The 16,717-nt window shown below is 40.6% G+C and overlaps 1 protein-coding gene across 1 annotated transcript in view; it reads left to right on the top strand.

Annotated features, from left to right (window-relative positions):
• Positions 1 to 16,717, top strand: part of TRPM8 (transient receptor potential cation channel subfamily M member 8) — a 657,600-nt gene that overhangs the window by 473,395 nt on the left and 167,488 nt on the right. The window contains exons 12-14 of the mRNA XM_058185213.1: positions 9,962 to 10,252; positions 10,429 to 10,524; positions 11,193 to 11,322. Coding sequence (XP_058041196.1) covers positions 9,962 to 10,252; positions 10,429 to 10,524; positions 11,193 to 11,322 — 517 coding nt within the window. The remainder of the gene's footprint in view (positions 1 to 9,961; positions 10,253 to 10,428; positions 10,525 to 11,192; positions 11,323 to 16,717) is intronic.

The following is a 16,717-nucleotide window of genomic DNA, read 5'->3' on the forward strand; positions in this document are numbered from 1 at the left end:
GTGGTGTGAAGGGAGGGGGGGAGGGGGTTTTGAGGGGGGGAGGGGGAAAATATTTTTGTTTGTTAAAACTTTTTCAATTAAAAAAAAGATGATTTGAGGCTAAAGAGTACAATGATGAGTTGCAAGAACTGAGATATATATAGTCCAGTGTTGGCGAACCTATGGCACGCGTGCCAAAGTGGGAGCAGTGGAACCCAGAAGAGTGGCGTTCTGTCACATATGCACAGGCTGGCACCTGACCTTCTGCACGATGGCCAGCTGTTCATCGGGCGTGCTTTCATCCCACTATCCGGGTGCTGGCTCACGCATGCGTGATGGACCGCCTCTCTTCTGAGCATAGGCGCTCCCGCATGCACGAAGGCCAGTGGGGCCGTGCATACTTCGCAGGTTGGTTTCACGTGCCACTTCTGGCATGCAGGCCGGCACGCAGGCATGTCAAAGGTTCTCTATCACTGGTATAGTCTAACAAAAAGAAGGACTATGGGTGACAATCGTCCAATATTTGAGTGACTGTCACAGATGCGGAAGTTGACCTATTCTCAAAAGCACTTGAGGGTAGGACAACAAGTAACAGATGGAAACTTATCAAAAAGAGATCTAGAATTAAGAATAAATTTCCTCTCAGTGGAACAGCTTAATAATTAATTAATAAGTGGAACATCTTGCCTCCAGAAGTTGTGGGTACTATATCATTGGAAGTCCGAGAAGAGTTGGATAGCCATTTAACAGAATAAGAAAATAAATAACAGAGTAATAGAGTTTGAAGGGAGCTTGGAAGTCTTCTAATTCAACCTCCTGCTCAAGCAGGAGACCCTATACCAGAGGTGGCAAACCTTTTCAGCACTGAATGCCAAAACGGGAGCATGACCTTTCAATTTTTGGCACACATGACCAACTGGCCAGTGCACATGTGCGTGCTGGAAACTGAAAAAGTATAAATGACACCCCCCCGCCCACAACTGAGAACAAGCCCCCTCCTGCCACTTCTGCCAAGGGAGTGCAACTGCTACCCAGCTGGTGCGCCTCTTACTCTGACCCCGGACAGACGTTCCTCCTGCACTCAGCTCCTGCGTAGCCCTGCTGCCACAGAAGAGCAGCAGTGGCAGCTGCAGGGCGAGGGGCCGGAGCAACCATCTGGCCCCCACAGCTGTTCCCCCACCAGTGTGCCAGGCCCCCGGTGGCATCTACATGCATGAGGGGCTGCACTCCCCTCCAACCTGGGGCTGGAGGGCTGGAGGGCTGGAGGGCTGGCACCACACAAGAAGCCCGGTCAGGCAGGGAGGGAGGAAAGCCCATCCTGGCCAACAGCTCTGCTCCCCTAAGAAGCGATTGCTGGGATCCACTCTCCATGTCTTTGGGCACGTGAGTTATTGCCTGGGTTCCAGCACACCAGCCCAGCTGGTGTTCACATGCACGGGAATGCTGGAAACAAGAACAGTTGCCTGGTGCACATATGTGCGCTGCACAGATGATCTTCCAGTTTCTGGCGCGTGCATGTGCACCAACCGGCTGGTCTTCACATATTCATGTGTGCCAGAAACTGGAACACCAGGTGGCTGGTGCATGACGGAAACCAAAAGATCATCTTCCCAGCACATACATGCGCACCAGGCGGCTGCTCATCCAGTTTCCGGCGCTCTTGCATGCATGAAGACCAGCTGGCTGGCGTGCCGGAACCTGGAAAAGCAACGGGCGAGGGCTCATGTGCCCAGAGACATGACTCTGTGTGCCACTTCTGGCATGCGTCCCATAGGTTCACCATCATGGCCCCATACCATTATGGGCAAATGGCTGTCGAATAACTTCTTAAAAACCTGCAGTGATGGAGCACCCACAACTTCTGAAGCAAGTTGTTCTGCTGGTTAATTGTTCTCACTGTCAGGAAATTTCTCCTTAGACAGGTTACAACTTTCAGGGTTCCAAGTAACACCCCCAACAGAAGTAAAACTCTGAGGCATTTTCTTCAAAGTTCCATTTTATTAGAGATGTCATATTGGCACATCTTGGAAAACCCAGGTCTGAAACTCCCCCAGGTTTTCCCCATCCATCCCCAAAAGGAAAGTCAACCCCTTCCCCTGCACCAGGGGTAAAATGCTTCCGGTTCGGACCAGATCACCTGATCTGGTAGTGATGGCGGCTGGTGGTTCGGAGAACCGGTAGCAAAAATCCTTGCCCTCCCCTGCATGCCCAGCTGAGCCGTATGATCACCAGAGGGTTTTTAAAAACTTTTAAAAGCATTTTTTCTTCGGCCAAAAAATGCTTTTAAAAGTAAAAAAAAAGCCTCTGATGATCGCGCGGCTCAGCTGGGATCGTCTGAACCTTTTAAAAGCATTTTTACAGCATCTTCGGCCAAAAAGGTTGTAGAAAAAATGCTTTTAAAAGTTAAAAAAAATGTTGGCCACACCCACCCAGTCACATTACCCCCCCCACCAAGCCACACCCACAGAATCTGTAGTAACAAATTTTACATTTCACCCCTGCCCTGCACCACATCACAAGGTCCAATCAAACCACCGTCCCAACTGGAGATGTCTCCCAGTCATGCTTCTATAGGCTGAACGTCCTTGACTCCCAGAGAAAAGAATGTTGTTATAGCTATATATCTCACTCCAACTCCATCCAACCCCCCCTCCCGTTTTCCCACGGCAACCCATCCACTAAGTGTGGCAGCCCTGAAGATCCAAAGTAAAAGATGGCCTCCAAGGCTGACAGCATCTCTCCTTGATTAGTTTCCATTCATTGTTTCTTGTCCTGCCTTCTGGTGCTTTGATAAATTCTTTGTGGCATTCCCTCAGATATGGAATACTGCTATAATGTCATTCCTTGTCCTTTTCACTACACTAAACATGCCCAATTCCTACAACCATTCTTCATATGTTTTAGCTTCCAGACCCCTAATCATCTTTGTTGCTCTTCTCTACACTCTTTCAGGGGTCTTAACATCTTTTTTAAATAGTGGCAACCAAAACTAGATGCAATATTCCAAGTGTGGTCTTACCAAGGCATTATAAAGCAAAACTAAAACTTCATGTGTTTCTAACCCTCCACATTCCATTTTCCCCTTCCCTCCCCCAAGTTCATTGCAAAGTTGAAAAGCATTAAGATTTGAAAGAAACAAAGCAGTTCAATCTTAACAACTGTGGTTTACTCTCTCAAATGCATTACTGAAATCCAAGTATATTATGCATTTTACTAGTACACTAATTTAGTCACTTTGTCAAAGAATGAAATAAGATTTGTTTGGCATGATCTGTTTTTGACATACCCATGTTGACTTCTTTTTATAATTTGCTTGCTTCTTGGTGTTCACAGATCTGTTACCTAATTAAGTTTTCCAGGACCTTCCAAGTATGGATGTCAGGCTGACTGATCTGTAGTTTCCTGGATCCATTTCCCTTCCTCCCCCCCCCCTTTTTTTTTTTTTGAAGATGAGAATGACATCAGCTCTTTTCTAGTCCTCTGGTTGTTCCCTGGTAGTTCAATCTGGGTCCTCATTTTACCTACCTTATAAAGGATGGAAGGCTGAGTCAACCTTGGGCCTAGTGGGGCTTGAACCTGCAGTAATTGCAAGCAGCTGCTGTTAATAACAGACTGTCTTACCAGTCTGAGCCACAGAGGCCCAATATGGTTCTCCAGGATCTTTGAAAGATAAGGTTCAGTGGTTGCATGATCACAATTTCCACCTCTTTCAGAACTCTCCATTACTATATGAACAGATGGACAGGTGTTATCTCATCACTTTCTTGCCTATTTTAATTTGTATTCCTAGTTTGACTTTACAATTCTGTTTTTGGTAGATTTTTGGTATGTTTTTCTTTTGCATGAAGACAGATGCAAAGAATGAATTCTCCTTGTTGCTAATCATTTCCTTGCTATCTTCTTCCATTAGTAAAACAATTGTTTCCTTGACTTTTCTTTTTTTTTTTACATGCTGAAAGAAACTTATTTTATTATTTTTGACATTTGTTTCAAGTCTTAAGATTGATTCTGAGCCTTAGCTTTCCTGATTTCATCTTTGCAGTTTTAGGGTATATGCTCATATTCTGCCTTAGTTATTATGTACCTTTTTCTATTTTTTTTAAACTTATCCTCTCAGAGAGAGTTTTATGAGAGTTTCTGATGAGAGTTTCTCATCAGAGAGAGTTTTATGTAACAATGCTGGTTTCTTCTTGGATTTCTTATTTTTCTTTTTCAGTGATTTTTTGGGGCTTTTATAATGTATGTTTTTCAGAGTTTCCCAAGCTTCTTGAGTTTAACAGATTAACAGAGTTGGAAGGTACCTTGTAGGTCATCTATTCTAACCCCCAGCTTGAGCAGGAGACCCTACACCATTTCTGACAAATGACAGTCCAATCTTTTCTTGAAAGTCTCAAGTGATGAAGCTCCCACACCTTCCAAAGGCAAGCTGTTCCCTTGGTTGATTGTTCTCACAGTCAGAAAGTTCCTCCTCATTTCTAGGTTGAATCTCTCCTTGGTCAATTTCCATCCATTATTCCTTGTCTGGCCTTAAGGTGCTTTGGAAAATAGCTTGACCCCCTCAACTCTGTGGCGCCCCCTCAAATATTGGAACACTGCTATCATGTCTCCCCTGGTCCTCTTCACTAGACTAGCCATGCCCAGTTCATGTAACCGTTTTTCATATGTTTTAGTCTCCAGTCCCCTAATCATCCTGGTTGCTCTTCTCTGCACTTTTTCTAGAGTCTCAATATCTTTTTTATAGCACGGTGACCAAAACTGGATGCAGCATTCTAGGTATGATCTTATTAAGGCTTTATAGGGTAGTATTAGTACCTTGCTCTTGATTGTATCCATCTGTTAATGTAATTTGGGATTACATTGTCTTTTTTGGCTGCCACTGCACACTGCTGGCTTATATTTAACTGGTTGTTCACTAAGCTCCAAGATCCCTCTCACGGTTACTGCTATTAAGCCTGGTTTCAACCAGTCTATATGTGTACTTTGGGTTTTTTTTGCCTAAGTGTTACTTTTCTCTACATTGAATTTCATTTTGTTGGATAGGGCCCAGTATTCAAGTCTGTCAAGATCCATCTAAAATTTGAGTTAGCTATTCCTGCCAGCTTAGTATCATCTGCAAAGTTGGTAAGTCCCCCTTCTATTCTTTCATCTGTCATTTATGAAGATATTGAAGAGTACTGGGCCTAAGATGGAACCTTGTAGTACCCCACTGCTTACTTCCCTCCACGTAAACTTGAGAACTATCCATTAAGAACTACTTATTGAGTATGGTTTGTCAGCCAGTTACGAATCCATCTGGACGTGATGCAATTTATCCCACTTTTTTCTAGCTTACTAAGAAGTAGGTTGTGGTCTACTTTGTCGAATGCCTTGCTGAAGTCTAAGTATATTATGTCTACAGTATTTTGCTGGTCTACTAATTTAGTCACTGTATTGAAGAATGAAATAAGCTTGGTTTGACATGATCTGTTTTTTTATAAAAAGTTTTTTTTATTTTTCATAAACATATTTACCGTATATACTCGAATATAAGCCGATCCGAGTATAAGCCGAGGTCCCCAATTTTACCCCAAAAAACTGGGGTAAACTGGGGACTCGAGTATAAGCTGAGGGAGGGAAATGAGGCAGCTACCGGTCAGGGAAAGCCTCCCTCCCTCAGCCGAGAAGGCTGGCGGCTCCCCCGCCCCGCCCTCTCACTGCACCGGCAGGGCTTCCCCGCGCTAATGCAAAAGCCCGCCAAGTTTGCGCCATCCGGTATAATGTGAAAAAAAGAAGAAAAAAAAAAACTCGAGTATAAGCCGTATATACTCGAGTATAAGCCGAGGGGACGTTTTTCAGCACAAAAAACGTGCTGAAAAACTCGGCTTATACTCGAGTATATACGGTAAATGTACAGTTTCTTATCCATCATTAATCATTAATCATTCATCTTATCCTTTTACTTCCATTTGTTATTTGTTCGGGACTGTCTTTTACCATTTCCTCTCCTTTATTTTACCACAACCTTTCTTCTATCTCTTCCCTTCTCTTCCTTCTTCTATCTCTTACTACTTTCCTCATTCTTCCTCTCCTTCCCTTTTCTACTTCCTCTCCTCTTCCCCCATTCCTCTCTTCTTCCTCCCTTTCTAACCCTCTCTCCTATTCTTCTTTCCCCACTCTTTTTTTCCTCTCCTTTTCCCTCTCTTCTATCCCTCTCCCTCCTTTCCTCCCTACTCCCCTCCTTCCCTCTCTCTACTTCTCTCTCCTTTTCCACTCTCTTGTTGTTTCCATTTTTAATTCCATCTAGAATGGTATTCGAGCAGCCCCAATTTTCTATTTACATACATCTTCAGTTCAAATTCTTTTTTGCTTTATAATTACATCTCTTCTATCATTCCTGTACATCAATCTGTGTATCATCTGGGTACAACATTTTTGTGTCATCATCTTCAACATTTATCATCATTTTCTTAATGCTTACATTTATCTTACCTCTTTCATTTAATATTAACGTACTACAACATATTCTTCCCAAAATTCTTACATTATTTATTGTCTATATTCACTTTCTATCCATTGATAAATTTTCCGCCATATATTGTAATACTCTTCCTTCCCTTTAATTGCCAATGTCAATCTATTCCTTTCTGCACATTCCAATATTTTCTTAATTACCTCTCCCTTTGTAGGATTTTTTTCTGCTTTCCAATTTTGTGCAAATACCATTCTTTGCACCGTTATTACATGTATAATCAAGTATATATTTTCTTTACTATATTTCTCTGATAGGATACCCAACAGGAACAGTTCTGGTTTTAAATCAATACATTGCTGTATCATTTTTTCTAACCATATTCAAATTTTTGCCCAATAATTTCTCACTTCTGGACATGTCCACCACATGTGATAGTATGATCCCGGTATCTGATGGCATTTTCAACATTTAGCTGATTTATCTTTAAACATTTTTCTGGTGACATGTGCCATCTATAGAACATTTTGTACAAGTTTTCTTTATATGCTGTGGCCATTGTTAATTTATAGTTTCTTTCCCATAATTGCTGCCATTTATCTAATTCAATTGTATATCCAAAATGTTTTGCCGACACTATCATTGTTTCTTTAACTTGTTCTTCTCCCAACTTTACCCCAAGTAAATAACTATACAATTTCTTAATCATTTTCTAAATCAGTCCTGCAAGTATCTCCAATACTGTCATTTCCAAGTAAAAACCATATAACTTTGCATCTTTTTCATGTCTCGATTGTATTTGTAGCTGAGTATACAACTCCATTTCAATCCCTTGTTTTTTTAGTTCTTGTTTCGTTTTTAGTTCCCCTGTTGCTGATAAAATATCTTTATATCTTATAATATTTCCCATATTAATAATATTTAGATGTACTAATGCTTCCATTGTTGAAAGCCATGTAGGTATTTTCAAGTAATGTTTTTCTCTAATCTTCTTCCATACTAATAATAATGCATTTCTTACATAATACCTTTGAAAATAACTATGTATCTTATTTTTCCCATACCATAAAAAAGCATGCCAACCCAACTATAAATTGTGCCCCTCCAAAGTCAGTAGTCTCGTATTTCTTACTACAATCCATTCTTTTATCCAAGATAGTGCTGCTGCTTAGTAATATAATTCCCAGTTTGGTAGGCCAAATCCTCCTCTTAGTCTTGCATCTTGAAACATTTTCATATTGATCCTCACCTTTTTTCCATGCCATATAAATTTTGATATGATTCTGTTCAAGTTTTCAAAGTATTTGTTTTCCAATTTTATTGGTATTGTTTGAAACAAGAACAACAGTCTAGGTAGTATGTTCATCTTGATTACTGCTTTTCTTCCCATTATTGATGCAAATATTTTATAATCCGCATTTAACAAAGAGATTGGTCTATAGTTTTTAACTTTTTGTCGATCTGTATCTTCCTTTGGCATAAGAGTAATATATGCCTCCATCCAAGAATTAGGTATATTTGCATTCACTAAAAGATCATTAAATACTTCCAACATTGTATTGCTAATTGTATCCTGTGAAATTTTGTACAATTCTGCTGGTAACACATCTGGACTTGGTGTTTTACCATTCTTTTGTTTTTTGATTCCCTCTATCACTTCCATCATCGTTATCCTTCCCTCCAAGGCTTCCTTATATTTTTCTGGTATTTTTGGTAAATCAGACTTTTCTATATATTGTATAATCTTCTCTTCTGGTATTGTCTCTTGTTTATAGAGTTTCTCATAATATTTCTGTACCAGTTTTTTCTTTTCTTCATTTCGATAACATAGATATCCTTCTTCATCCATTAGTTGGTTGATTAGTTGTTTTTTTCTCTTTTGGAAAGGTTTTGACTGTGTTCTCTTCTTCTCTGCTTGGTGTTTAAATGTCTCTCTAGCATCGTTTAGTGCTAATTTGACTACAAGCCAACTGTTTTGTAGGGTTTCCATCCATTCCTTCAGAGAGGGGATGGTGGGTGTTTCCGTTGGTAATTCTGGCATGGGGGTGAAATCTTGAGTTTCTCAAATGCCACTTGGCATTCCATTGTCCAGTTCAATGGCTGTTTAGGCTTTGGTTTCCCCTCCCCTTTTATTTTTAGGAGGTTGGTTATAGGAAGAGTGATTTGAGCAAAGGCGAGAATAAATTGGCGTAAAAGTTAGCAAATCCCATGAAACTTTGTAATTGCTTGAATGTGTGGGGCATTTCCCAGTCGATTACTGCTTGGACCTTTTGGGGATCCATTTCTATTCCTTGATGTGAAATGTGATATCCCAGGTAGTCAATCTTTTCCTGGTGGAATTCACATTTAGAGAGCTTGGATACAGCTTTGCTGCACAGAGTTTATTTAGGGCCGTCCTGAATAATTTTACATGTTCTTCTTTTGTCTATGTATAGATTAAAATGTTGGTCAGGTAGGTAAACCAGGACCTCTTTATATAAATGTTCATGGAGCACTTTGTTTAATAGCTGCATAAATACGGCTGGGGCTCCTTGTAATCCAAAAGGAAGTACCTTAAATTGGTAGCAGCCTATGGTGTGTTAAATGCTGTTTTCCACTCGTTCCCCCTCCCTTATTCTTATTCAATAATATGCCTCTCTCGGGTCTAGCTTTGAAAAGATTTTTCCTTGGGAGAGGTGTGCCAGCATGTCCTTCATAAGGGGAGGGGGGTACATGTTTTGTTCACTTACTGTATTTAAGTTCCTACATGTAATCTCATAGAGCCATCTTTTTTTCTCTGAAAAGTACTGGGCCTGCAATTTTCGGCCGTGCTGGTTCAATGAAGCAGGTTTTTGTCAATGAAAGCTCTTAATTCTGTTCTCTAGGGGACATGCAATACAGGAAGCTTTGCCCTGGCAAGATTTCGATTGTGCAGTCAATAGCGTGGTGGGGAGGGGTGTTCATTGGAAGCCTTTTCACTGAAAACCTCAGCTAAGTCCCTGTATTCTTTTGGTATATCCCCATTTGATGTTTCCCAACCAAGCATTGTTGCTTCCCCTTCCAATCTCTTTTTTTTTTTGTCAGCAAAAGTTACCCGTAACTGAAATCTGATCTACCCTTGCTTGTTACTACCCTTGTTAATTTTGGTATTTCATTTTTTTAGCCATGCTAACCCCAATACTAATGGCCATTCCATGCCAGGTGCCACCACAAATGTCAGAGTCTCTTTGTGATTATCCATAGTTATTTGTAGGGGCTTGGTAGCAAACATGGCAGGTTCTCTCCTGGATATTGATCCATCTAATTGGCAAAATGCGGTCGGGTTTCTTGGTCTCCTTAGATTTATTTTCAGTTTCCCTACTAAGGTGAGACTTATCAGGCACCAGGTGCATCCCGAGTCTAGAAAAGCAAAGACTTTTATTTCTCTGTCTCGACTGGGTATAAACAGTCTTAATGGGAGGGTAAGCGGATGGAAATAGGATGCTGTTCCCAAAGTGTGTCTCCCTCCCCACCACAAGCTTTGTAAATATTTTGTTGTTTCTTGTTTGTTTCCAGTCTGCTGATCTTCAGGATGTCATGTTTATAGCCCTGGTAAAGGATAGACCAAAATTTGTTCGTCTCTTTCTTGAAAATGGGCTGAATCTAAGGAAGTTCCTCACTTATGAAGTTTTAACAGAACTCTATACAAACAACTTCAGCAATCTGGTGTTTAAAAATCTACAAATTGCTAAGAACTCGTACAGTGATGCTCTTCTTACTTTTGTATGGAAGATGTTAGAGGATTTCAGAAAAGGCAAAAAAAAAGAAGACAAAAATGGCAAAGGTGACATAGAGATACAGCTGCTGGTATGTCAAGTATAGCTTTTAAACCGATATTATATACCTATCTGTATCAATTTAAATCCACAGAACTCAATGAGACTTATTTCTAAGTAGATTTTTCTATGTAAAACAAAACAGACATTAAGACTGAATTCCCATATTTGTTAATGTTGGGATTTTTGTTGTAATTGTCCTTTCAGGATGGATCTCTTATTACGAGGCACCCTTTGCAAGCTCTCTTTATTTGGGCTATCCTTCAAAACAAAAAGGAACTATCCACTGTAATTTGGGAGCAGGTATTTCACACTTCTGCATCACTAACAATTAGATTCATAATCTATTGAGATAAGTATTCCCTTAGGCTAGATTATACATACATACAAATATTAAAGTCAATAGGAATTACTTCTGCATATACAGTACATATCTAGGTTGGATTGGATTATTATGTATGCATAGAGCAAAAGAGATGTTTCTTTTCTACTTAAGGTTTACAGATGTGAAAGTTGTGGACCCTTCTTCCTAAATAAGTTTTTATTATTATTTCTCCCTTTTATATATTGTTTACTTGAATGTGGTAATAATATGAAATGTGAATTTAGATTGTATTTAGAATAACATCAACTGAAGCTATATTGAAGGTAAAACAAAAATGCAGATGCATTTAAAATGGTTTAATTGAATTCTAAACTAGTTTAGTAACATAATTGCAGGGAAATGTCCTATTCCATGGATTTATTTAATGTAATATTCTATGTCAAGAGGACCATGGTCAATAGTTTGCTGGGAAATTGCATAGGACAAATTGTTCATCACTTTTAATCATTTTATTGTGCAAGTTGGAGTTTTCAGATGTGGTTCCAGAGAATGGAACCTTTTTCTACTATGCATTGCTGTTTGGTAATGTGGATGTCATTTCAGTATTAGACTGTCATAAGAGGTTATTTAACAATTCTCTTTGCAGACAAGAGGCTGCACATTGGCAGCACTAGGGGCCAGCAAGCTTCTGAAAATCTTAGCTAAGGTAAAGAATGATATTAATGCTGCTGGAGAATCAGAAGAGTTGGCAAATGAATATGAAACAAGAGCTGTTGGTAAGTTCAATATCAGAAGGTTAACTATAATTAAGAGATTAAATACATACGGTTTGCAGTAAGGAGGAAAGATAGAATCAAAAGAAAGTGAAGAATAGCTTATCATATTTAAGTACAGTATACTTAAGTATGACAAAAAAGTAAAACATGGTAAATACACCATTTTTGCCTAAGTATATCACTTTTCACATATAATTCTCAGGACTAAAAATATTCTTGAAAGCTAAAACTAGGAGAATTCAAGTAGTATATAAACTTGAATAATGGAACTGTTGAAGCATTGAATAGATGCAGGAACACTGTTTTTTTGGTATCAAATTGTTATATGTTATCTTAATATTATCAATTATGAGACATATTTATTACATTGTTGGCTATATTAGCTTCTTTTCAGATGTAGAAGAGTTTGCAATAGATTTAAACTAACTTTAAGATCCAGATTAATAAAACTGAATTTACACTTACACTGAGCCATATTTTGGTGAGCCATGATTCGTTAAATTAGATAGTATCTTATTAAAATGCTACTTCAATAGCAATATCATGCTAAGTCACAAATCTGGATGGTTAGCCCAAACAACATGCTAAGATACAAGTAACCACCTACACTTTAGTTTAATATAATGTACAGATTAGAACATTCTGCAGATACATAATTTTATTTAGATTTCTACCCTAATGTTATACTGCAAAACCATATTGACTTTTTATAGTTATTTATGAAAGAGGAATCTATAGTTTTCTATATATTGCTGAACTACAATTTTTAGTAAGTGTGTTGGGTGAAATTGCTGGGAATTGGAGTTGAAAAACAAATTTTAAGTGTCACAGATTCACCATCCCTGATTTAAATAATATGAATGTGAATAAAATACAAAATATATTTATTGTTGATAGCCATGATTGAACATATCGTGTTAAACTATAATGTGGTTATGTTAAACCATAATGTGACTTAGCATTGTTGGAAGAAAAATCTGGTCCAATTCCAAACTGGGAGAAAGACACTGGAAATGGAAATGGAGCTGACTGCAAGGAAATAAGGTCTCTATTTATTTGGTTTTCCAGAAACTTCAGTGACAGTAGCATGTTTCTGGGGTGGCCAACAAAATGGGTTTGAGATAGGTGGGCTTTTATAAATTCTTTGGAGGCCTTGTGATTGAGATGCCTGTGTAAGAACATGTCCTTTAATATTCTAATGACTGTTGCCAGATTCCTATGGGGTCATATAAGGGTCTACAGGCAAAAGGAGAAATGCAAATCCTAGATGTTTGTCTGAGATAATCTTGTCAACTGTTGGCTTGCCTAATTGTGTTGCTTATTTGGAGTTTCTGTTTGCTCTTTGCTTATGAATAGAGTGCCCCAAACTTTTCTCTTTAGCCGCTGCTGGTTCGGTTCTGGCTGGCAAAGAGGTGGCGGCTGGAATCTTCTCGTGCCGAAAAAGAGGTGGCAGCTACAGGCTTCTTGTGCCAAAAACTACTGAAAACTACAGGCTTAAAAAGAGGCCTGAAGTCCTGTTGCCATCGCCGTCACCGCCCTATTCTTCACGCCAGCCATGAATGCGCACCCCATTGCCTGCCAGTGCCGCTCACGGCCAGACAGGAGAATGGCCTGCTGTGCTGGAGGGATGGCGTCACAGTGGAGCTGCTCAGAAGGCAGTCACTGCATTCTGTCCCTTTAAGGTACTTCGATGTGGGGGGCAGGGGAGATCATAAAGGGACAGGCTACAGCTCAGCTGCGAAGGGAGGCAGAAAAGTTCAGCCAAGTCTTCTCTTCCTTTTCGGGAATACACACAGAGCGTGCACACATCTCATGGTGCTGGGACCTTCTGCAAGGAGAAGGCACATGGGCAAGTCCCTCTGGCACCGTGAGATGTGTGCCTGTTTGCTCTGTGTGTACGAGGTCAAGAAAGAGGAGATAAGCAGCCAGGTTGAACTCTAGAAGACTTGGTCGAACTTTTCTGCCAGTTCTGTGGGCGTGGCTTGTGGGGGTCATGTGTCTGAGTGGGCATTGACAACTTGATGTCACTCACAGCAAGGTGCCATCCCACCAAGCCACACCCACATAATTAGTAGTAAAACAATTTGAATCCCACCACTGGGGTACACACACACACACACACACCCCAACCTATGCCCTGTTAGAATAATCTCTATACATCTTGTCTATCTGGAACATCATGAGGGATATTTGGCTGGCATCCTTATTTGGGTGTCTATTGGGAGGTGATGGGATGGTTATTTTGCAGGATACTGGGGCAAGGCAGCAGTACTGGTGAGGCAGCAGAGAAGTATTTCCATGATGGTTATGGCAGTAGCTCCCAAAGGAGAGCTTTCAGCCAGTGAAGGTAGAAACGAAATTTCTAGTATCCAATATTCTGTGCCAATTCTTTTTAGATGTTTGATGTCAACTTCTGTGAGCTTTTAGCCAGGTTGAAGCAACTGGTACATGCTCCAAGATTCTTGGCAACCATGATTGCTTCCTGAATTTTCCTTAACTCTTAGTTTAATGCAGGAGTGAATGAAACTCGATTTCATTAAGGGCCACATCAGGGTTCTGTTTGACCTCAGGAGGGTCATGGCCACCCTGACATCATTCATGTCGAGAGTGCCTGTGGTAGCACAAGCATTCTGCCAAGCTCCATTTTCGGCTGAAACAGCCTCCTGCAACCCTCTGCCAGTGAAAAAGGAGTTCCATTTTTTTCTGGCACAGGCACTGCTGACTGGTCCTTCACTGTTTCCAGGGTGGCCCTATGGGCCAGACCTAAGCACCCCATGGGCCAGATCCGGCCCATGGGCCTTGAGTTTGACACCTTGGGTTTAATGCATCCAGAGATGCAATGTGATATCAAATTGAGGTTAGCCAGTGTGCAAGTCTAGGCTATTAATATTTCTGAAATTGCACACAGTGAGCCCTGGGACTCCTACTAATGTGACTGCCTGTCAGGTCCCTATCAGAATGCTGCCATTCTAGAAAGTGGGTGGAATGGTTTCCATGCTTTCACTTTTGCTGTAATTGGTTGGAGAATTTAAGGGGGAGAAGTGATAATCTGCACTGACTCCCTCTCTGCCAGTTCCAACTAGTATTCAAGGTTGCAATAGCCTGAAGAAGACCTCTTTGTGCCATCCAGCCTCAGAGTTTGTCAGCTTATTGACAACTTATTGCCTTTGTGGCAGCTTATTGGCTACAGATGGACCTGGGACCTGGGGGTAATCCTATACAATGCATGCACTGCAAGTGGGGGCTGTGTATCTCCACAACTGGTGCATGCTGGCTGATGAGGTGAAGTTTGACCAAAACTGAAACAAGTATTGTGGTGGCAAAGTGTGGAAGAGAACACATCCCAAGAGAAAGACAGAGATTGTTAAAAACCAAGCATAGCCACAATGCTCCTCCGCATTGCTTCAAGTGTGGAAAAGAAGACCATCAGGCAGCAGATTGCAGAGCAACCCACCCCTTTAAGAAAGCAGAATTTATGCTGGGAGGAAAAGACCACAAACCCAGGCAAAGGAGATGGCCCTGAAAGGCTATTTGGATGACGACCCCTTGATAAGTGGCCCTATTGCACCAGTGACCATGCCCATAGAATTACAACTCCCTGGAACTGGACAGAAAGCGTCTCTAAAAGGCTTCTTAGACTCAGGGTGCACTAGATGCCTGGTAAGTCCAGCTCTGGTGCAGAAACTGGGGATTCACCTGAGGAGACTCAAAACCCCACTGCATTTTGCCAACTGGATGGGTCAGTTGTGGGAGGAATCACTGTCATGTTTGCTACTGAACACTTGGGGGTGCAGATAGGGGCCTATTCAGAGACTTTAAGCTGTACAGTTGCCCCGCGGATAGAGAGGCCTCTCGTCCTGGGACTAACCTGGTTGAAACAGTGGAACCCACAGGTGGACTGAAGAAAGGAACTATTAAAATTCCTGCCAGCCAGAAAATCAACATAGCTGAGAACATTGGACTAAAGGAGTTTTATGTCAGGAACTGAGAGCCGCAATGCAAGAGAGATCCCTATTGGCCAAAAGGAAGTTGGACAAGCTCCCTCCCCATCGGCCAATGGACTGTGCCATTGAAATTACTGAAACCAAAACTCTTTTTGGTGACTCCTAGGGAATTATTTTTTTTGAAAGTTTTTTTAAAAGTTTCATTTCTCTTAAACATACACAAATGTACAATCTCTTAGCCATTATTAATCATAAATACTATCTTTTGATTTTCATATTTGTTCAGTCTTCCTCCTAAAATTTAAAAGTATACTCGGGGTTGCTCTTCTACCATTCCATATCTTCCTTATTTCACAACAACCCTTCCTCTCCTTCTCCCCTCTTACCCTTCCCTCCCTTCCTCTATTCTTTTCCACTTTCTTCTGTCCTCCTCTCCTTCCCCTTCTCTCCTTTTCCTTCCTTTCCCCCACTCCTCCCTCTTCCTCCCTTTCTAACCTTCCCTCCTACTCTTGTTTCCCCTCCCTTTCTTCCTCTCCTTTTATTTATTTTTTATTTATTTATTAAATTTTTATACCGCCCTTCTCCCGAAGGACTCAGGGTGGTGTACAGCCAATTTTAAAAACAGTACAATATACAATTAAATCAAGAAGTTAAAAAAACATATTCTATAGATGGCCGAAAATTTAAAATAATTAAATTTAAAACCCTTAAAATTCATAAAATAATAACCCCAGTTAAAAGTAATATTTAAAAATTTAAGCCAGTCCCGCTTGAATAAATAAGTGCGTTTTCAGCTCACGGCGGAAGGTCCGAAGGTCAGGTAATTGACGCAAGCCAGGGGGAAGTTCGTTCCAAAGCGTAGGAGCCCCCACAGAGTAGGCCCTTCCCCTGGGGGCCGCCAGCCGACATTGCTTGGCGGACGGCACCCTGAGAAGACCCTCTCTGTGTGAGCGTACGGGTCGGTGGGAGGCATATGGTAACAGCAGGCGGTTCCCTTTCTTCTGTCCCTCTCTCTCCTTTCCTCTATTCTCCCCTCTTCTTCCTATCTATCCCTCTACTCCCTCTACTCTCTCCATTCCCTCTCCATTGTTTTTCTTTTCAATTCAATTTATTTTCAAGATGGTGTTCGAGCAACCCTGATTTTCTATACATTTTCCTTTCAATTTCTTTTCTATTTTACTGTTATGCATATATCATCATTAATATACATGTATATAATAACACTTTTTTCATTTCCCCCTCCCTTTCCCCCTTTTTCATTTACTCAGGTGACTTCTATTCCTTTTTTGTTTTTTCTTTCATTTATCCTATCCAATTTTGTTAATTTCTAATCTGTTCCTTTTCTAACCAATCATAAAATTGTCCCCATGTCTTGAAATACACTGATTCCTCTTTATCTTTTACTCTTAGTGTTAATCTATTCATTTCTGTACATTCTAAAATTTTCTTCA

Source organism: Ahaetulla prasina, chromosome 1 (genome assembly GCF_028640845.1).
Source record: "Ahaetulla prasina isolate Xishuangbanna chromosome 1, ASM2864084v1, whole genome shotgun sequence".
In the NCBI taxonomy this organism is placed as follows: Eukaryota; Metazoa; Chordata; class Lepidosauria; order Squamata; family Colubridae; genus Ahaetulla; species Ahaetulla prasina.